At 46.3% G+C, this 23,001-nt stretch overlaps 1 protein-coding gene across 1 annotated transcript in view; it reads right to left on the bottom strand.

Moving 5' to 3' along the window:
- Positions 1–21,096, bottom strand: part of LOC149365340 (sodium-dependent proline transporter-like) — a 30,813-nt gene extending 9,717 nt beyond the window's left edge. Inside the window, exons 1-12 of the mRNA XM_089581008.1 lie at positions 20,934–21,096; positions 19,234–19,365; positions 16,054–16,258; positions 15,532–15,678; positions 14,159–14,291; positions 12,746–12,880; positions 9,977–10,080; positions 8,900–9,024; positions 7,120–7,232; positions 6,416–6,544; positions 5,701–5,800; positions 4,179–4,279 (exon numbers count right to left, since the gene is read on the bottom strand). Coding sequence (XP_089437134.1) covers positions 4,179–4,279; positions 5,701–5,800; positions 6,416–6,544; positions 7,120–7,232; positions 8,900–9,024; positions 9,977–10,080; positions 12,746–12,880; positions 14,159–14,291; positions 15,532–15,678; positions 16,054–16,258; positions 19,234–19,365; positions 20,934–21,096 — 1,587 coding nt within the window. The remainder of the gene's footprint in view (positions 1–4,178; positions 4,280–5,700; positions 5,801–6,415; positions 6,545–7,119; positions 7,233–8,899; positions 9,025–9,976; positions 10,081–12,745; positions 12,881–14,158; positions 14,292–15,531; positions 15,679–16,053; positions 16,259–19,233; positions 19,366–20,933) is intronic.
- Positions 21,097–23,001: the final 1,905 nt, after the last annotated feature.

Below are 23,001 nucleotides of genomic sequence, written 5' to 3'. Positions count from 1 at the left end.
ATATTTTAAGGAAACACTCACGTATGAAATATTACAAGATTTCTCATTTATATCACCAGATATTGAATGCCTAGGAGCACGAGTCGGGAAGTTTGTTATCTTAGTTGTGTATCGTCCTCCAATGGGGCACAAAAGAAACTTCTTGCAATTTCTTGACACGTTTTTTTCCTTCATTGGTACAAAACAATATTCATGCGTTATTCTGGGAGATATAAACATAGACCTTTCTTCCAATGACTTGCACGCCAGCGAACTAAAGACTCTGCTTTCTACATACGATTCCGAAAACAGCATACGCATGCCAACAAGAATAACCACACAGAGTGCAACACTGTTAGACGTATGCGTAACAAATTTAGAACCTCATCAATTTTATTCTGGAGTGCTCTCATCTGACTTGAGCGACCACTTGCCATTATTTTTTATTGCGGTATCCCAAAAGAAAACCAGGAAATACCCGGATGCGCTGCTTCATACGCGTCGAAAAATCACAGATGAAACTCTGCAGTGCTTTGCTCGTCTGATAGAAAGAGTTGATTGGAGTGAAATCTATAAACAAAAAGACGCTAACAAAGCCTTCGATATATTCTTCACCTTGTTACGTTCTTCATATGATGTGGCATTTCCAGAAGAAAACGTCATTTCTCGTAGAAACAAAAAATTCCGAAAACCATGGATGAATTCACTTCTTTACAGCCGCATAAAAACAAAGGACAAAATGTACCACGAATTTTTACACAAAAGAGACCCAGGTTTATTTTTGAAATTTAAAAAGTACCGGAACGCACTAACATCCGATCTGAAGAAAGCTAAGGCAGAATACTTCCACAGTAAATTCGATAGCATAAGAGAAAATCCTAGAAAGGTGTGGGATGCAGTAAATAAGCTCACTGGAAGAACTAAAAAGTGTTTAAACATTACTGAAATCACCATTGATGGCAAGATTGTGCACGGTGAAGCTCTCGCCAATGCTATGAACATACATTTTATTAAAGTAGGCTCGAATGCCTGTACAACAAAGAATTGCACTGATCAGTCAGTATCGACCATAGCACCGTTATGCGAGTCAATTTATATGCGCCCAACAACTTTACACGAAGTAGAAATGTTAATAAACAAGCTTAAAAATAATGCTGCTGCTGGAATCGATGTCATCGGCCCGATTGAGTTGAAATATATATCCGCTGTGATATCCGTTAGTTTGGCCTTTATTATAAATCGTACGTTGTCCACAGGAGTCTTTCCACAGAAGTTAAAGGTAGCAAGAGTCACCCCAATATATAAAGGCGCGGGCCGTGAAAACCTAGCAAATTACCGCCCTATATCCGTCCTGCCAACGCTTTCAAAAATTTTTGAAGGTGTCATTCATAACCGATTAGTGTCATTTTTTGATAAACATAACATTATTACAGAAAGTCAATATGGTTTTCGAAAAGGGAAATCAACGGAGCAGGCTTTGTTATACATTAAGGATAAAATAATTTCTAACATAGAGGATCGAAAATACACGGTAGGACTTTTTCTCGATATTAAAAAGGCGTTCGATTCTATCCAATACAACATCTTACTACACAAATTATCTATGTACGGTGTACGTGGTGTTGCCCTGCAACTTCTATCTTCTTATCTTTATGATCGCTATCAAATAGTACTCATTAATGGCTCAAGTTCATCACAGTTAAAACTAACTCAGGGTGTCCCACAGGGATCGATATTAGGACCTTTGCTCTTCCTCGCGTATATTAATGATATTGTGAAGATACCTGAATCACCAGAGATCATTATGTATGCAGATGGCACTAGTATTTTTTTCACATCGCATGAGATAACAGCGCTCGAAACCAAAGTAAATAACTACCTAGTGCACCTGTCCAGCTGGCTGAAGGAAAATATGCTAGAACTGAATTCAAAAAAGACAACATTTATCGTATTTCGCCCAATTAACAAACCACTGCACAATACAATAACACGTAAGTTTGATGACCAATGTCTTTCTTCGGTTAAAGAACAAAAATTCCTTGGCGTATGGTTCCAGGAAGAATTGTCATGGACGCCACATGTGAATCATCTAACAATTGAACTAGCACGAACCGTAGGATGTTTATACAAAGTAGGGCACATAATTCCTCTATGGCTAAAACAACTGTTGTACAACTCCCTGTTCTATTCAAAACTAATATATGGGATGATGGTGTGGGGAACCACAACAAAAGGTAATTACAATAAGCTCATAATACTGCAGAAAAAGATATTACGTTGTTATGAAAATTACTATGGACGTTACCAGCTCCTACAAACTTCTCCTTTGTTCTTAAAATATAAAATGCTGAGGGCCGACCAGCTATACTACTATAAACTACTTCAGTTCGTACAACTCCGGAAGCTGCACATTTGCGACAGGGAAGAAAACTCTACTTATCCTTTCCGACACAATAAAAGACGCATGCCAAAAACTAGAACCAATTATGGTAAACAAACAGTTCCTTATCAAATCGCTTCAATACTTAATAAACTTGAAGGTAACTTGAATTTCGCATCTAATCTTAGCACATTCAAAAAGCACATTAAAGATGTCATAATAATATCAGGTGTTTTGTACGGGGAGTGACGAGTGCCTATGACATGGATACACAGGATGTATCCTTCTCTTGTACCATGGTTTTTCACTTTATTTTTGTTATAAGTGTCCTTCAATGTATTGTATACTGAACAAAATCTCTGTATAATATCCTTGCATATTTTCGTACTTATCATACTGTGTTAATGTTGTGATTATAATGGCATATTTTACCCACATTTGTTTTAATTATGCGACTTACTTTCTTGTTATGCTGAAATTTGTATTGCGCTTCCGTCGACTGCAGAGGGACAGAGGCCTCGTCAGGCGCCACAGCCTTTAGCCTCTGCCCCTGCAGCAGATGCTGTAACTGCTCTGCTCAAATAAATCTTTTCGATTTTTTTCAAAAAAAGTCCTTGGGTCAACTCTCCTCACCTTCGGAATGAATTTTATTTTTCTTTGGTGATAACATCACCGAGCTTCTGAACGCGACTCCATGTTACGGTCTACTCCTGGCGTGATGCGAGAACACGCTGGAGAAACGGGGGCCCACCTCGCGCCGTCGCTGTGGTTGTGCGCCTCCAAATTACGCGACACGATGATGCTTCGCATTCTCCAGGCTTAACCAAGTTAAGCCTCAGCCATTTTTTATTTACTAAGCGTTAGATGCTCATCTTCATGCTTCCGTTCGGAAACCTGCTGTGGCGACATCGAGTATGCGATACACATAGAGAGCGCCTCGCGCCATCATCTAATTCTCTGTGGTCTATAGACCCCGAATGTGTTTTGAAATTAAACGAATGGCTATGACCTGATTTTGCTTATGGTTCAATTCCAGCGATATCTGCAGCTTATGGTTCATCTACAATAGATCTATATTCATTTCATTCGTGCTTTTATTCATACGCCAATATGTACAGGAGGGCAAGGGAAATGCCGTTCTACGACGGCTTGAGGCGCCCCTGGCCCAATAGCAGCCAAACGGATTTTCTTGCATCTCCCGTCCAAACTCGTTCTTCACTTTATCTCATGTGGCACGGCATTGCTTAGGCTCTGACCACTACGCCACCGCATAGGAGGCCTAAGGGTTAGAACATCCATATTTTATTCCGTATTTTGTGGTGGTGCCCGCAAGCGCAGTTGTACCAGTGGATGCCCGGCAGTAGGCTGGCAAACGCCGATGCCAACGGCGTAAAACCGAGGAAAGAGCTAAGGACAGTTAACGCTGTAACCACTAGGCCATCTCAGCGGAAACCTAGGCGTTAGAACATCCACCTCATATGCGGGAGGAGCTGGAAGGTGAGGTGCCTGAGGTTCGTATGTGTGAGGCTCGTAGATGGGAGATGCATTATAGCCGGTGAGTGCCCCGGCGGTGGGCTGTGCAGCGTCGCGGACCGGCTTCACTGATGTTTTGCGCTGGAGACTTCTCAAATACCATAACGTATACAGCTCTCGCTGAGCACATTCGACAGCATACTTCGTGATAATCGCGGCTCCTTTACTACACTCAGTGGTGACTTGAGAGCGCAGTTAGCGTGAAACACGCTAGATGGCTATCGGCATGAGTACGTTCGTCAGGAAGGTTACGTCACTTCTTGATAATCATCAGGCGCTTGCTTACCGTCAGAGCCGCGGGGCACACGAGGACCCAACACAGTTTCAGGAAGCTGCCCGGTGGTGAGCCTAACATGAACTCAACGTCGAGGGAGATCCTGCGTGGACCTGCAGCGAAAAGATAGTATATTTGCTTCTTGAATGGCATTATCCATTTTTTTTGTGTGTGTCAACTTAATCGTGTAGGAGCGTTAAAAAAGCGTCTCTTCTTTTTCGTGACAAAGGCAAGTCATGTAATCTCAAAATTAAACTGAAAAAAATCCTCACACCTCTCGCGATGCAGCTCTTCATAAGTTGTGAACGGTATTTTGAGCAGGCGGTGATCGGATACGACTGTGTTAGCACCCATGAGACGGTGCTGTTGATGAGGTGTAGCATAGTTTTGCGACCGCGCACCATCCCCTGCAAGTACGTGAATTTTTGAAACGACTCTAGGCCGTCTCTTTTCAATCACCAAGCCACCTTGAGGAATATAAGGCGTCTTAAAGATAATGTCCTGAACAGATTCTTCCTAAACGCGCGACAGGAGTGAAGAATTAATAATGTTTAACTTTTGCCTTTTCCTTCCGCTCAAATTCTCCCTTCCCTTTTCTCTATAGTGGGATACAGCTTTAAAAAAGAAACAGCAGTTGTCAACACTGGGCCACGGTCCGAGGAGTCCTACGTTATTCCGCTAGCCAATCACAACAGTTAACAAAATTAAGCTTTTTAATGTTTAACTTCATTAAACGAGCCAGGTATCAGAATTCTAGAGCTTATTTTGTGATTAGCTGAAAGCATAGATAACAAAACAAGTTTTAACAATGGCCTACTTTTTTTTGTTGTGTGAAAAATTATGAGCGGCGGTCCTGAATGTGGGCAGACCTTCACTGCAGACTTGAGTGTTATCAAACTGTAGAGTCGCCTCTATGGAAGCAGCAATCCGCGTGGTCGTCTTGTTGCCATGGCCACCTGGCTCACGCAATTGTTTTCGGCGCCGGCGCGGGTTAGTGCTGGCGATAATGGTACCCCTCGTACCAATTCTGGCTGCGGTATTAGGTCATGATGACGTGTAGAGAAGCAACAAGAAAGGAAGGAGGTCTTGATTTTTGAGCTCCATTTGTGAGCGTTAGGCGCAGCCTGAGAAGACTAACCTTTGATTGATAGAAAGAGCTTTATTCCTCGACAAATCGAGGGGAGACTGGGACTAAAGTCACAGAGAGCCTGACAAAGGTTCCAGCATCCTTTACACAGTTACAGCACTGGTGTTAATGCCTTAAAATACATACTCATAATAGGCACATATCGAGCAGGGGAACACAAATACAGAAAGAAAAATGATTACAATATTTGGTGATTGCGTCAATCACAGCAATACACATTCACAATAACAAAAACAATCTATGCACACTTCTATATATGTAATAAGGTAGTAATTACTCATTGGCATACAACCAAGCGCAGCCATAAGGCTACGAAGGAAAGCTGTAGCCATATTCACTACCGGCTGCATAATGTTGCCTGAGTACGGCCCAGTGTTGCAGTCTCACCATAAAACCAGCACACCGTGTACAACTCCATGACGGCGATGATAGGCAGGATCATCCCTCCAATGTAGGTGTCAATCAGGTTGAGCACGTACAGTCCGCCCTGTGAGAATCAACGCAATATTGACTGGACACATAAATACGTGGAGTAGAATTATCAATGCCAGCTTTTATTCTAGTGCTTGGGAGTTAATTCTCCACAATGAGAGTCACAAGAGCATACAACGACGCACACGCAATACAAATATCGAATACAGAGACGGGACGTGTATTCGCGATTTCATTGCCTGTTCTAGAGGTGGGAGGCGCTGTCAGGCAAGAAAATATGGCGCGAAGTCTAATGTAGAATTTGGCGAATTTCTAGCGGTGAAAGACGAGGACACAACAGACGAAGTGGACAGGACACAGCACTGTGAGCGTCCACTGCGTTTCCTGTGCCCTAGTCTTTCTGGGCTAAAAGTTCGCCAATTATGTACCGACTTGCCTGCAAGAATGTCCTCTAATGTAGAAGCCAAAAAAGGAGTGATTCAATTCCTTTCCGCGCATATACGAAAGCAAACGATCGACGAGAAAATATGTTTTTGGAGGGGGGAGGGGGGTGGGGTGTAGAAGAGTAGGTAACGGGCAGCGTAAAAGTGGGTTTTACGATGGGGAAGGTTGATGGGGGGTTCAGACCTATGCGAAAACTTTGAAGAGAGGGCGCGCAATGTTGTCCCACCTCTGTCGTCATGGACAATCCCACCAGGAAGCTGATGGTGGAGGTCACGATGGACAGCGTGGACGGGTACTTCCTCAGCACGGGAAACTCGTCCTTCAGGGGTACCAGGAACGACTCGAACATTGCGAACTATGAACATGTGCGCGCATAAAAGAGAAAGATGAGATAGAGTCCATCGTCACTTAGATAAGTGGTGTATCGCTATATACCGGGTGGCTTCACTTCTGAGAGCGTTAGTTCTATGTCCGTACAGTCGCAGAGCAAGGGTAGAATGAACTTGCAGCCGCGCCTTAACCTCACTCGATTTCTTGATCTAGGGCCACGACAGCGGCAGCTAATGTACCCCGTGCGCCCTGCCCGTGCCGTAATAAAGCTTTCTTTCATTATGGCGCCAACAAGCCACCCCAACAGTAACACTGCAGTGAGGCCGGGTTAATTGCTCGGCCAGCTACAGCGCTGAAATCCACAGCATCCTCTCACATCGTAGCCCTTAAATGCAGTATACTTTGTATTCGCACATCAGGAAAGCTTACGCATTATTTACACGTCTTTTGAAGTCGGTTGCGCTATTCGGGATGAAGATAAATACTAAAAAGGTGTTGGTGTCAGTTATATTAGTCCTGTAACAGGGTGGTTAGCGTGGGAGTTTTTTTTTTTTTCTATTCTGTTGCGAGACGAGCTTGCGGGCCCTGTAATTGTAGTACCTGGCTGTCCACGGCAAGGAGGAGAAGCATGAGGAAGAAGGAAAAAGCCCACACGTTAGAACCGGGAATCAGGCTGGCTGCCTCCGGGTACGCCACGAACGCCAGGCCGTGCCCTGGGAAAGATAGCGTGCTTATTAATATGGCAATGAAACCCGCCGGCGTTGACCAAGAAAAGGGGTACCAAAACCTCATGACGTCACCGTGCTATCGCATACCGTCCGCAGTAGACCATAAGATAGCAATGGGCGACCATCGGCAATGAAGCCAAGATATTAGACGAGAAAGTGCTAGTTAGTGATAGTTGTCGCTGTAGTGATAGTTATTTTGGTAGTTTTGTTATGATAGAGGATGTTACTAAGTAATGATAAGGGTCATAAATGACTTCGAAGACTTCGATAAATGACTTTAGGTCAAAGGCCTCTACGTTAAAGGCCTTACGGTAGAAGCCCGTCGTACGGCAGTTCTCGACCCGAAAAATATCACGTGACCACTCTGCAGGGACCCCTAGTTCTCTCAGATGGCAGCGCAACTTACCTACCGCTACACCTAACTAGGAGGCTTACACACAAAGAACGGAGCGACAACGAAGCGCGGCGCTGTGCAGAGAACTTGGACACAAGCATCGAAGCAATGCGCAACTACGAGCTGGTACGCAAGGTGTTCATGCAATGCCACCCTTCCCTTCAGCGCATACACTGAGAGTGTTCAGTGCAGCAGCTGATATCTTCGCGAGGAAATGTGAGGAAAGCAATCTTTACTTTGAAAAAAAGACTCCTCTTGAAAATTAACGTGTAAAAATATATCAGCTCTATGTAGAGGATTTATAGCGCGAACAAAGACAAGGACAAGAAAGGCGATGATAAATACAAGCATGAGTAGCCTGGTAAAGACAGGACGACACGGATTAGCCTAGAAGCCTGTCACATAAAGAAACTTGGCAGCGAGTGCATCAGCGAACCGTCTTTATCTCTGTTCGCGGCTCAGATTGAGTTCTGTAGTGCAGCTACTTGTTGATTCGCTGGAAAGATAAACAAAGGTGTCTTTACGTTTGACACACATGCCTAGCCGCGCGTGCGTTCTTCTTTGCTGGCTCTTTTACAACCCTTGTTTTTTTTTTTGTCATTTTTGCATTTTCATCACTTCTTTTCCGACTATTCGGCCTTTATAAGGTGTAGCCTTCCGCCAATAAAGCCTCTTGATAGCGCCTGTGTGTGTGTGTCGCCTTCTTGTCATTGACTTTGTTTACGCTATAAACCCTCTATATCAAGACGAACTACCAACTCGCCCAACAGGAGGTTTTAATAAACGAAATATCTAGCAAGCCACAGTAGTTTATGTAGTCTCATTGAATTTGTGTTATGTCAATAAAAGTTGAAGGAAAATAACGCAATAGTAGTCGATACCTTCCTGCAATTGTTCAGTTACTTTCCTCGGACTGCAACTGACCACGATAATCAGTTACATTTCAGGTCTAGTAGTTGTAATCTGTTACCTATTTTCTGCAACGTGTACAACACCGGTTACGGTTGAGTTTGTCCCGTCGAATAGAGTTAGTTCCCGTAAAATGACTAAATAAATTCCCTCACATTTCCTATAGAAGTCTGGCACATATCCGTGCTTGTGACATCTGATCATATCCATTCTATTTTGGTCGGACGCTACAAAAACGATGTAGGCAGCGTAAAAATTGTAACGTAGGTGTTCTTGTGGTCCGATAGGCCAGGACTTGAAGCGCACTTCTAGGGGCGAGAGTTTTATAGCGGGAAACAGGAAGAGCGACCTTTCTCGGCGACGCTGGAGACAGGCAGGTCCAGGTTGTAGGCCATGTTTCCTAGCACGGCGAACACGACTAGGCCGCCCGATAGGCTCGTGAAGAAGTCGGCCATGGTGATGATCATGATGTCTCTGCGAGGAAGCCGGAGACGGGACGTATTGCTTAAAGCCATGTGACTCTTTTTGTGCAAAAAAAAAAGATGATGGCTTTGCTTACCATACACGGCACTGAACTGATTTTGACCATATATTTTAATACTGTTATGACTCGATTTATTTTGTGTAGGTCATGCGTCTTGGCATGAAGGTTTATCACCTAACTTAAGACCTCAAGAACAGCAAGTGAAGTGAAATGGCAATTATATATTTCGCGCTTGGACAACTTCGAGAATTTACGTATAACGCGAAAAGATAGCTCTGAGAACATTCCTTTGTTGTTTATACGAAGTCAATAGCGAGATCAGTAGCGCAGGTAAAGCTAAAAGCCCAATGCAGACTGCTTAATGCAAAGAGGCTGCACAGATGCGATCTTAGAAACTATATGAAGCGAGTAAGTTGAGACCACGAGATAAAACGCATAAAAACGGACCTAAATCTAAGAGTTTTGGTGATTCGTCAGATAGTTTCTGAGAGGGTTACCTGACAGTCGCCACTAGGCAGTACCCCATACCCCATAGACAGCGCGTCGATTCTCAGCCCGTTTGCTGAATGTGAGGTTCTGAACGTAGCCCGTTTACGCCTTCCCTCATGGCGCTGTGCAGGATTCTACTATAGTGACAGCGATACCGTGCATTTCCTTCCTGCTTAGCATAATACCCTAACCCTTTGGAAATCGTTTAGACGTTTACATCTCCCTTGGCGTATGTGTCGTTCTCGTGTGTGAACTTCATGATCACAAGCGGAGGTCCAGAGGCGCAGTGTTGCGCACGACGCCCGTTTCTTTTCAACTGTCAAAGGATGTGACACTACTGATGACAAAAAAAAATGACCTTCTTGTTGCGCGATAAAAAAGTAGTGTGATAAGGCATCGTTGATTAGACAAACATGCCCCTGGCCTAGCTATAGTAGTGAGCGCTTTGCTCACCGGCGGAGGTCGTTGCGAAAATCGTTGAAGCTGCCCAGGCATATGATGGTGCCCATAGAGGCACCAAGCGAGTAGAATATCTGCTGGCACGCCTGCTGCCACACCTGGAAAAGGGTTAGAGGTTGATTAGCTGTACGTTAAGAGTAGTGCATTGCTGTTTAGGCAAGGCCGATGGAGCATTGATGGTTGAAGGGACCTTGAAATGATTTTTATCGTCATATTATAATGCAACAGATCTCTAGAGGCAGCCGTTGCAGGTGTTCAAGTCCAATTTCGAAGCTCTAAGGAGAACTTGTAATTTATAAATAATATTTAAGATTGCTGCTCGCAGCCGACAGCGCTCTTTTCCCTCCGACTAGAGCGAGCATTCTGGGCGAGCCTTCGCATTGGTTTGGTTTGGTTTGGTTTGGTTTGGTTTGGTTTGGTTTGGTTTGGTTTGGTTTGGTTTGGGTTATTGGCGTGCCCAAGTGACACCAGCGGGTTGGCGCGTGGCGGGGTGCATTCCCTACTGGATTTTTTTTTCTCGCGTGTCGGCGTTTATGAGTTGAGGAGAGGAGGAACGTTTTTATTCAACGATATCTTCGGTGTTAACGAAGCTAGGTTAAAAAATTCTGCGGTGCGGTGACGACTGATGGAACACCGATCACTCGTGCGCTTTTCCTGACTTCACTAAATGATTTAAAGGGAGACTGAAGCACTTTTTTTGAAAATCGGGCTGGCAGCGGCATCCTATAGTTTTTCATGCTGTATACTGGAATATCGCATCCAAATAAGGCAAAAGCAAGCGCGAATTGCCTTTTTTAGCCGAAATATGCGGCCTGTGCCGCGGGGCACGCCGCGCGGCGCGCCGCCGCCCGTGATTGGTCAAGAGAGGTCGTGACGTCACTTTGAGGACTGGAGAAGCTGCCGATGCGGATCCGGCGCTGCGTTGAGTGCAGATCGCAGCTTTCCGTGTCGTTGTAAAAGCGAATATGGCGACTATTTTTTTTTACTGACCTCCGAAGAAAAGGATGCTACAGTTTGCTCATTCCACGTATCGCCTGAAACCAAAAAAGACACAAGCAAAAAATTCTACGCCTAGCACAAGCATACGCCAGCGTCAAAGACGCGATGCAGACCATGCGTAAAAGGTGCCAGAACAACCTCGGCTCGTATTCTCGGAAAGGAAGGGGTGCGAACAATACTCAAGTCAATTACCACCACCGGACGCCTCCTGGCTCGCCCGGAAGAGCGTCATCCTAAAGAAAAGGCCCAAAGCACTGTGTACAAAAAATCCTGTTCTCGGTACCCGGCGTTGCAGGTTGGGGCAAGAAAGTATTTCAAGGAAACGATGAAGGAGCACAAAGTTGGTGTCAAAATTAGCGAAGCGCAGTGGCCAAGCACTGCGAGGCATGTGACCACAAGATAGTGACGCAATCACTGTGCGCTGGAAACCAAGCCAAATACGCGCACAAGGCTGCTGCTTCACGCGTTCAGCAGATGCCAGAAAATATTAATCGCTGCCTCGGAAACGTTCGCCCATCCTAAATTTGTAGTTTACGTTCAGTGAAGTAGTTGCCAACTATATGTGTGTTTAAAAGCCAAGGTAGCTGCAACTCGCCCGCTGCCACAACTTGATGAGGAAACCGAGTAAGGTTGCGGTGTTTTTTTTTTGCAAAAACTCGGTTGGCATTCATTTCTCTCATAAATTTGCATCCGAAATCAACGTCCAACGCTTTCATTTTAATTGCTTAGCAGCGATTAAACGAGATGCCGCATATGAAGAGCTTCAATGCTTGCTTGCTTTGCTTTATTGTGTTTTGCTCTGCTTGCTTGCTTGCTTGCTTGCTTGCTTGCTTGCTTGCTTGCTTGCTTGCTTGCTTGCTTGCTTGCTTGCTTGCTTGCTTGCTTGCTTGCTTGCTTGCTTGCTTGCTTGAACACGTCGAACCGAGTATAAAATCACTAACCGAGCCTTGCTGAGCACGTCTCAGGTGGTCTGGCCGCACCTAAGCTGAGGAGAGGTTTCTTCAGGGGCTAAGTGAGCATGTTTCTACTTTTAAAAGAGGCGCTTCTTCGGAATGGTGACACGCCTCTCATGCGCGAGAAAATCGAAGGAACTGTGTCATGGTTCAGCCGCGCCTTTTCGACAGAAATCTCCAGAGGTCACATTAGGGACAAACGTAGCCGCTCTTACGAAAGTGCTTCGAGCAGAGTAGGCTTGCTTTGGTCAGCTTGAATTCTTTGTCACAGCAGCGAGCGCTTGCGCTGCGAGCTTTTGATCTTGCTAAAAACAGTGGAAGACGACACAGCCTCGGCCGTATTTGTTCATGGACACGAACGCAGAGTAGTACCTCGTGTTGAATCTGATTCTCAAGGTCGGCTGACACGCTTTGTACGTCACAACGCACGCAGCACGAGAAACAACGCGCGCTGAAAGCTCGCTCGGGTGCGCCGAAGTATCCCCGGCTCCTCAACATGACGTCACTTTGGCCGACATGGACGAGGTTTCCCTCTCCGCTGTTCTCCTCTCCTACGCTCGCGCGGGGCGCGGGAGATTTGAACATCGCGCTTTTAATTGGTGATTGCGCCACTGTTTTAGCCAAAATCGAAAAAATAATTTCACAGATGTGATCGGCAATGACACTACTTCAAAACCCTAAAAAATTAGCTGATTCGAAAACCGCCTCAGTATCCCTTTAATGGTCCCTTCAATGGTTCGAGCTTTCACGGTTCGCGTTTCATATTTCACACTGTAGGATTGGGAGCAGGGGATTAGTTAAATGGACTTACGAAGCCGGAGAAGAGCTTCTCCCACTGCGGTATGAACAGGTAGGCGATGCCCGTGCCCGCACCCGGCAGAGTGAGGCCCCGGATGAGGAGCACGCTTAGGATGACGTACGGGGCCGGGGCGGTGAAGTACACAATCTGCGTGGGAGAAAAGCGCATACACCCATCCAAGCCAGCGCCTGCAAGCCTTGGGGCCTATAACACTCCAAAGGACAGTCGCATTTTGTTGTTGTCGTCGTTGTTGCAATAGCGAAGAACGTTTCCACAAGATTCAGGAGCTAGGTGGTCTCCCATGCTCATCACAGCTAGTTCATAGTGGATAAAATTTCGTTCTGTACTATGTCACAGCGTGCATCATGTATAAGTTCCCTACCTTTTTATTTTCATATATTTTTGACTTCCCCAACTGGGCCTCGGACACCTCTCAAGCTACCCGCATATCTTTTTGTCCGAGGCCGATCTCCTGTATTTCACTACAAAAATAAACATTCAATTCAAAATTTTAATAAAAAGTCTGCGGCGAATCTCCGCCCACGTTTAGGACCACCAAATGAAATTCCTCCGCGACACAAAGTACATCGTTGATAAAGCTTCTCGAGTTTCCCAAACAAGAACCTAACCCTGAGGAACAATTATAAGCTCGAGAATTTCGACGCCTGATTTTGTTCCCTGTTGTAATGGGTAAGCGGAGCAACACAAGACGCCGCGGACTGTGTGCTGTTGGCAACATGCATTCTACTATAATCCTATAGCATTGCGAATGCACAGTGTAATAAGTGTCCCTGTGAGTATTTAATCCGATAGCGCTAAAGGCCTCGTTTCCGGGAAAATCCGGCGTCGGCGTCGTCGGCCTTGTGAGCGAAAAATCCCGAGCATGACTCTGGCAGGTGGTCCCCAGAGACAGGTGGCCCACCTACGTCACGTGTCCTTTTGGCGTCATCACAACCTGGGCAATGGATAGTGAGAACACTTTCCACGATGGCAGGTGGCAGTTAAATTTTAAATTAATGATTGGTCGCTCTGGAATATTAACCCTGGGCCGCACAAGTCCCAATGCATGGAGCACCTGCCATTGCAGGGCATTGGAGCATCGCTTAACTGCTTCACCACTGGACAAGGAGGAATATGAGGGCTCCCAGGAATCTATGAATGTAAAGTAGAGAATGACTTTGCGCATATATGGGAATTAACCAATTACGATATTGCGTCATACCCTTAAGTCGGAGCTTAAGTGCCTCCTCCAATTTTTTTGCCCATTCGTTGCTGGGTGTTGCAGTTAAGATTATTTGTATCTGTGTGTGTGTGTGTGTGGGAGGGGGTGGGGGGGCGGCAAGTGCATGCCCACCCGTTTCAAAGTAGCTGGACCATTGATCATCGTCAACAGTATATCTAGGCTTGTTCCGCAAACGCACGCACCTTTCCAGATGTCTTGATTCCTTTGAGCAGGGCGACGCAGACGAAGACCCAGGCGATGAAGAGGGACACCGTGAGGTCCCACTTCAGCTTTCCAGGCTCGTCAATGCCGCCGCTGATGGAAAGCACGCTCTTGCTGCACAGTTCAGAGCTTTGTTTGACGTTATCCCTCATTTCTTTATGGGCAATACAAGTCCTATACTGTTCCCGCTATATCAGCAGTAGCAGGGATGCGCTGTGAGAGGATCTCAAAAGAGCGCTGCTGCGGTGGCGTGACATTCCCCTCGAAGACAAAGTATTACCGGCTAACTTTCGCGGCTCTTTCTAATACGTTTCACCTCAGAATATGGCCTTCAAAATGGTGCGCTTCCTTTTCAAAATGCAATATTCATGGGCATTATATTCCTCTTTATTATCAGGTTTTTATTGCGCGTTCAGGCGAAAAACTTGCTCTCTCTTTCAAGTTTGTTCTCATGGCATGTTCGCCTTGCCATGTAGTATACATACCTGTAAATGCTATGCAGGTAAACTTCTATGCAAAAAATTCAGGTGCCTAAATTTCTACCCATGCAGTGAGGACAGCCTGTTAGGAGCCTCCGGCCTTGCCAAGCCGACCTTTGCGAAATTTGCAAACCTCTTGCATGATGTTCTGTGCCTTGAGTAATATTGTAATATAGGTGGCGTCACGGCTCGCCACATATAATGAGAGTGAAATAACTAGAATAATAAGAATGGGGCGGAGGGCATGTGGCAGGTTCTTCCAGATCATCAATGGCAGTTTACCGGTATCCCTCAAGAGAAATATATACAACAGCTGTATCTTACCGGTACCCACCTATGCGGCAGAAACGTGTAGACTAACAAAGAGGGTTCAGCTTAAGTTAAGGACAACGCAGCGAGCTATGGAATGGAAAATGATACGAGCAATGTTAAGAAACCGGAATCGGGCAGAGTGGGCGAGGGAACAAACGCGGGTTAATGACATCCTAGTCAAAATCAAAATGAAGAAATGGGATTGGGCAGGGCATTTAATCGACGGTAAGATAACCGTTAGTCCTTAAGGGTAAAGAAGGGGATTCCAAGAGAACACAAGCGCAGCATGGGTGGCAGAAAGTTAGGCGAGCGGATGATATTAAGAAGTTCATGCGGATAGGGTGGCCGCAGCTGGCAAAGGACAGGATTAGTTTGAGATGCATGGAAAAGGCCTTTGCACTGCAGTGGGCGTAGTCAGGCTGATGATGATGATGATGGCTCGCCGCAAAGCGCAGTCTTGAAAAAAGGAAGAGGAAAAAATTGCCACGAAATTTCTACGTTTACTCTTGGGGAGAACTATATAGGGAACTAGAATATTCTACATCACAATATAGTAGACTTACTAAAAGAACTGCTCCGCCGCTGTCTGCGTGGCGTTGGTGCAGCCGTGCGTCAGGTTCAAGTAGACGTCGCGGGGCACGGCGAACGGGATTCCGCCCCGGTCCAGGATCACCGTGTTGTTGGTGTGTTCCTCCTGCACCTTTCCGAACCTGACCAAGGACGACGTAAAGTTAGTGATCTGCAGATCGCTAAATGGATTGTTCTGGAAGAATCCTGACCACGAGCGTCGGTTTGCTATGTTTCGCAGCTGTTGCTACGATATAAGGGAGTTACTATAAATACTATGAACCGTGTTCTAACAGAACGCGCACGAAAGCCTTTGCCATTAGATCCTTGACGACCTCGAAGTGTGGGTGCTTCCATATCCGCGGCACTATTACTTTCTTTTTTTTACTTTGGGGGCCGGAAATTCACACAAATGAAGCATTTCAGCTGCGAAGCCTTCGTCAGCCTGCTGTTTTGGCTTGTATGACCGCCACTCGGCGACACAGCGCGCAGTGATGCATGGCGATGAATGCGCTCACACTTTGTACAGGTTGTTCTCCACGGTGCGGCAGCTGACGTCGGTGTCCCGGACGAAGCAGTTCTCGTCCGCCCACGCCGGGTCGCACGTGCTCCACGGCAGCGGCGACTTGAACGAGTGCACCATGTACACCATGGCGTACGCGAGCAGCACGTTGAAGTACAGGCAGATGAAGAAGCACGTGTACGTCATGCACACGCCCACGCCTGCGCGACGGACACCGAAGGGTGAGAACCAAGGACGTACCCGATCGGTAATAGCAGATCGGTAATAACAAAGCTATTCTCCGTGAAATTTCATCGCCAAGACTTCCCCAATGCGTTGTGCTGTGTTGTGTTGTATTGGGTTGTGTTGTGCTGTGCTGTGTTGTGTTGTGCTGTGCTGTGCTGTGTTGTCCTGTGTTGTCCTGTGTTGTGTTGTGTTGTGTTGTGTTGGTTGAGTTGGGTTGGGTTGGGTTGTGTTCAGGGGCGCATAAACATTTGAGGCTATCCATGCGCCAAGCTCCAATGCAGTTTTCCCGTATGCAGTTTTCAGAATACTTTTTGTTAACAGGCGGGGAACAGTAGGGGGAAAATCGTTTCTTCCTGCCTGACACTATTCCTGATTGAGGTTAAACTATTTTTCCTGTCGAGCATAATGGTCGCTGTGCAGCTCTATATACTATATTTCCCATTGCTTTTGCGTATGATTCTTCTACGTCGTGTTTACGCAATGTCTGCACCATTGTTGAAGATTACACTGAGTTAAATGCTTTCTAGCAATCCATGAATGCTCCGTATAAAGGTTGGTTACAGTGTGCACAGTTCTCTATCCCCTGATTGATGTGAATGTGATCTTTTTGTTGACTGAAATAAATTCGATTGAATTGTTTTATTTCCATACAATATATGGAGGAGTCCGAGGAAAAAAGCTGTATGGGAGCAGCGTGAGGAGCCGTCGACCTTCTCTACAAGCAACAGCGATGGCCGCACCATCGCTTCGGCGGTGACGACAATGTTTGCTGTTTCTCCTGTTTACATCTTTACAAAACGTGCACATTAGTCAGTAAAATCGATAGAAATGGTCAATCTGCCATGTCTTCACTGAAAAATAAATTATTAAGTGGCAATGGTTTTCACATGAATACTTCCGGAGACACATTCCCACATGGCAGTGATTTCAAAGAGCTAAATCATAAGACGCCTTGATTTACAGAAAAAAAAGGTTAGAAAGTTGAGTGTAAGAAGGGTTTGAATTTTATGCGAGTCAAGCTCAGAATATCTATGGCGAAGCATTCGAAGCCCATAATTTGTTCTTGTTCAGTTTACCTGCCAGAATTCTCTGTCGTGTGCAACGCAAAGGTACTTCTTGGTGTAGGTTTCAGTTATTAATAGTGTTGTGTTGATCTTTTATTGCCATAATAAAATTGCCGTAGCAAATTATATCTGTACATCTGTTGTCTGCGCTTGATCGGTTTGTAATTTTTCAAGTCCTTGAAATCCCTTCACTCGGCAATTGGAACTTAGTGCTGCTGGGTCCATGCGATCACCTACCAAATAAAATTAAGTCTTCGAACAGGTAATTCCTCTGAGATCACGTGATCGGCGGGTACCCCTCCCTCGCGGTGGCTCAGTGGTAAGGCGCTCGTCTACCGAGCCGGAGTACCGGGTTCGAACTCGACCGCGGGGGCCGCGTTTCGATGGAGGCGAAATGCAAGAGGCGCCCGTGTGCTGTGCGATGTCAGGGCACGTTGAAGATCCCAAGGTGGTCGAAATTATTTCGGAGACCTCCACTACGGCACCTCTTTCTTCTTTCACTCCTACCTTCCTCCTTCCCTTACGGCGCGGTTCAGGTGTCCGCCGAGATATGTAAGGCAGATACTGCGCCATTTCCTTCCCTCAAAAACCAATTTACCAACGCCATGGCGTTCTGCGCCTCAGTGGCGCATCGCGGAAGCGGTTCACGGTACTGCTACCGTGATCCGCTTGCGCAGGGCCCCACTGTGCGCCCTGATTATTCCGACGCTGCACGCGCGCATGCAGCTGACGGAAACGTGGCGCCATCTCTCGCCCTCATGGCGTTCTGCGCCTGAGTGGCGCCATAGTTCGGTTCACGGTAGCGGATCGCGCTATGCTACAACTCTCTATTGACTATTGGCACCTGCTGAGAACAGCGAATAAACTAACGCAATATCTCTGTGAATGAAAGCGCGCGACAGCTACCCGTGCACGTTACACCAGTGCACGTTAAAGAACCCCAGGTGGTCGAAATTTCCGGAGCCCTTCACTACGGCGACTCTCATAGCCTGAGTGGCTTCGGGACGTTAAACACATAAGCCAATACAAACCAACCATGGCCTTCGAGATCAGTCGCCCAATCTCGAAGGCCATGTATGAGCAAATGGCCAGCGTCGCGGATTTAAACCCTCCATCCCGTGCACAGCGATCGCGGCAGCATGCTGTGCGGCATGCCTTATTCGAGCTTCGTGCCACTCATTCGCCAACTGTTTTAGACGGCATTGAAAGCATATTCAATTCATTTCGAATATTTTTGAAAGCGCACTGTATGATCCGTTCAGCGAATGGAACAGGCGAATATTCGATTCGCTATTCGAGAAATTCTAGAAATCCGAACACTCGAACACTCGTAGTACTCGAGCGTGTTTAATTTTTCAGATAATTATCTTCATACCATATATCTGCCATTTCCGATGCTCGCATGAGAAGAGATCTTGCTTCCAGGATACTGTAAGTCGGATTACGTAAAAAGTCTGCTTTTTTTTTTTCGTTATATCTTTGTGTGTAATGCTGAGGCTTCCAAATCTGTAGTCGGATGGAAACTTGGACGAATTTGTGTAGTTTTGTACTGGGTGAACAGCGCAACTTTCGTGAAGAAGCAACTAAACAGCACAGACAAGCACTCGTCTGTGTTGTTTGCGTGTTCTTTTTGTCTGTCGTCCACTTGCGCAGTTCCACCCTTATACTTATAAATCTCAATCCGTGATAGGCCAGCTTTACAGAGGAAATATAAGAGTAGGGTGGAAATATAAAAAAGGAAAGTGCATCGCAACAATGACGAGGCAGTGTGAGCCCCAACTTTCACGAAAGAGTCCGCAGCTCTCTAAAATACCTGCGCCCTTAGCGTCTTCCACTGGGATGAATAAGAGGACCACAATGCTGAAGACAAGTGGTAGACGGCGTACCTTTGGCAAGCGGGAAGCAGTTGAAGGCGTGCGTCTGCCCCAGGCTCTGGAATTGGCCGAGCACGAGCTCCAGGTAGTACATGGGCTTGCCGACGGTGATCATCAGGATGGTGTAGGGAATCAGGAAGGCGGCTGGAGGCAGAAAACAACCGCAACAAAAGGATAAATGACGCCCCAACGGGAAAAGAAAGTGTTTGCTACAGGCGGCAGGGTAGAGCCGCAAGCAGAATGTTTATATTTATGCAAGCCAAGGATCTAATTCTAAATCTTAACCTTATATGTTGAAGAACCGAGGCATTTCCGACGTCTTATCGCACAGACGGCTTTCAATGGGGAACACTTTGCAGAAAAGTAAAACTCACAGAGGCAGAATGAGGAAGCCATACACTCTACACCTACTGGTCAAGCGCCGACGCGGAGGGCGTATAGTTATTGCCAGCTAACCGAGCGTGAATTCTCGCAGCTCTTCGCACCTACACTCTAAACGCGGATATATGCCTATATGGGAGTAAAAGGGAATAAGCTGTCCTCTAGGACACTTTCTTTTATAAACGGGAGTGTGCTTGAGGAAAACTGATTTCTGTTTAGAGTGTAGTACCTGCGAACGGATGGCAGGAAGAAACACGCCGATCAACTGCGATGCAATGACGACGGCGCCAGCCACTTACGCAGAGGTTAAGAACGAAAAGCTTGCTTGAATCGGAGAAGTGTCTAAAGCCAGGCATACATCAGAATAAGCTATATACACACTAAACACGAATACGCCTACGTGGGAGTTAAAAAGGAGTAAGCTGTTCTCTAGAGCACACCCTTTTAGGAGCAGAGTATGCTGTCAAAGCCTAGGGATGGATTTCGATCACTTGATATAAGAATGCTTACTCTTGGCAACGGAGGTATATTTCCACTGCAAAGCATAGTAACTTGACGCAGTTAGCAATGGGAGGAGGCTTTCAGATGCGGCACCGAAGGTCTTGAGGTTAGCATATAGAGGAGCCTTAAACCACGGTTAAGGTCTTCCTAACTGATACAACTTTCTATATTTCGAATAAGAAAGTTGTTTCCGTTCCCAAATGTAGGTATTACGCATTTTTAGTGGTGGAAATCTAACCCAGGGACTAGGCAGCGTAGCCTACACCTGAAATTAGTGTGCAATAGAGAACAGCTTACTGCCTTATTACTCCTTTCGTATTTAGAGTTCTTGCAACTTTAGAAAAGCAGTACAATATAAATTGCTTTAACTGAGGTCACAGTTCCCGCTTTGTTGGCTAACCGGAAGCTTGGCGAAAATGTGCGCGTGTCTACGTTCCTCTATCTGCACCCTCATCTTGTGAGTCTGCTCCAAATCCTTGCACGAAAGACAATCATGGGCCGCCGCAGTGGCTCAGTGGTTATGGTGCTCGGCTGCTGACCCGAAAGACGCGGGTTCGACCCCGGCCGCGGTGGTTGAATTTCTTTGGAGGAGAAATTCTAGAGGCCCGTGTACTGTGCGATGTCAGTGCACGTTAAAGAACCCCAGGTGGTCGAAATTCCCGGAGCCCTCCACTACGGCGTCTCTCATAGCCTCAGTCGCTTTGGGACGTTAAACCCCATAAACCAAATCAACCAAATCAAGACCATCATGGCGGCCATGACGTCACGTGCGAGCCATCAAAAGTGGCTTCGGCAGATTTGGAGGCTATGAAAATGCTGCAGGTGCGTACCTCCTCCGTTGGCGTAGGCCATGTACGGGAACCGCCAGATGTTGCCGAGCCCGACGGACATGCCGACGCAGGAGAGGATGAACTCCAGCTTGTTGGCCCACTTCTGGCGCTCGGGAGTGCTGCCGATGCTGGCCTGGCCCGGAGGCGCATCCACGTCCGCCATTCTGCCGTAGTCCTCGAGCTCGATTTTGGACTGAGCCTTCGCCCTGACCTCCGCCTCGACCTGCGCCCTGGTGACCCCGGCTGGTGCCTCCTTGCTGCAGCAGCGGTGGAATGCGTCTCCAGTCTGGTGGAGCTGACCCCCGCGACCCGAGCTGCAGCTATCAAACTTCGTCTTCTTTCATTCACGTGCTCATTCGCGGACTTCTTCACTTCCGCTGCTATGGGTTGCAGCACGAAACCGAGACGTGCAATCTCAGTACGCACAATGTTAAAAAATCGGTCGCATTGTAATTTTGTTTTGTTTTTTACTGTGTAACCAAGGTGGAGCAAATAAAGCTGTGCCACTGGCGGCTTTGTGAGGTCAGACAATTGTGTCCATAAAAACAAGGCCAGACACAAGCATGGCAGCACTGCAGGCTACCGCATGAACGCCCGTGAGCACACCGCGACGTGTTCCGTTGCTTTTTTTATATATACGCCTTTATTATCTGCATTCAGTAGCCCAAGAAAAGAAGGAAGGAAAAAAAAAACTTCTTTTAAGGCCAGCACTAAGGCCCAGTGAAGAAGAGCACTTGCTCCGGCAAGGCTCATTGATAATTTGTCTCAAAATCTCTCAAAATTATTCGTTCGCTTTCCCAGATTCATCAAATTTTAATTTATGAACCGTTTGAGAAAAGTCTTGATGAACTTCTCTCCTGTTTGGATCTGCGCCAAACTCTGGCCAATACCCCACCGTAGGTATGATTGCTTCAAAGGCAACAACGACATCTGTCCAGCCCGAGTGAAGCCACGCATTTTAGGAAGGAGAGGGAGGGTAAGGGAAATAACGAGAAGTATGGCAGTGTTACATGACTGTAGAGTGTGCTCTGTGAGCATGTCTTTTAAGTTTAATGGGGTGCTCTTGGGCTTGCGGCATGCGCCTCTCTGAAGATGGGCACGCCAACGGCAAAATTTTTTTCGAGAAACAAATCACCCGGAGAAAATCTTCACGTGGGCACCACTTGAGACAAGCAAAGTTTAGCGCTTGTTTTGTGCTGTTCTCGACAGAGCTGGTTACGCAGGGTAATTTCAGTTTGCCCATTTGAATCACTACGTAACTGTTGCACGTTGTTACAAATCGATATACTCGGCGCGATACGGCCAGTGAAGTTCCACCCAAAGTTCACTTCGGGTAATCCGGGTAATCGGGTAATCCCGTAATGGGAAAATTTTTCTCATAAAAACGAGATGTTAAATGCATGTCCTTCTACGGTAGCTTGAAACGGCAACAGCCATTACTTTGTAATACTCATTATCTGGTTATAAACCGTCTCGTTAAGCGAGGTTTGACCGTATTGAAAGAGCAAACTGCTATATTATCCTATCTTATGGCTATGTACTGCCCAGGATGTCTTGAGACGAGAAGTCCTCTTTAACATGGTTTAAAATAAGAAACGTGTTAAGTGGTCGAGACTCGAGAGTACATAGCCCTCGATGACTTTGTCAGCCCACTCCACCGCCAGAACTTCCGTTCTGGGGTCAGAACTAGCCCGCACGGTCTCCCACCGCTCGAGAGAAGGAGCGGTAAGTAGATCACCCAGAGGTGGCTCTATTTTACATTCCCACAGGATGTTATCGTAGTTGGCTCGTTGGCCACAGTGTTTACAGTTCGGGTTGTATAGATCCGGATAAATCATTATAGTGTTGCAAAGCGAATATCTATCTCCTGAAAATTTGGTGGTAACGAGGCCTTGGAAGGTTGTTTGTTCAGTTGATATAGCACTAGTTCTCTCTGACAGAGTATTCTATGGGCGAGCCTGGTTCACCGTAAAACGAATTCGAATTTACCGCGTTATTTATTCCCTTGTGCTGCCATCTCACGGCCTACTTGGTCTTAATAGTTTCGGTTTAATTTTTTTTTTATGCC

Source organism: Amblyomma mixtum, chromosome 1, assembly GCF_055824585.1.
Source record: "Amblyomma mixtum isolate Tamu chromosome 1, ASM5582458v1, whole genome shotgun sequence".
Classification (NCBI taxonomy): Eukaryota; Metazoa; Arthropoda; class Arachnida; order Ixodida; family Ixodidae; genus Amblyomma; species Amblyomma mixtum.
This window is presented reverse-complemented; position numbering and strand designations above follow the sequence as displayed.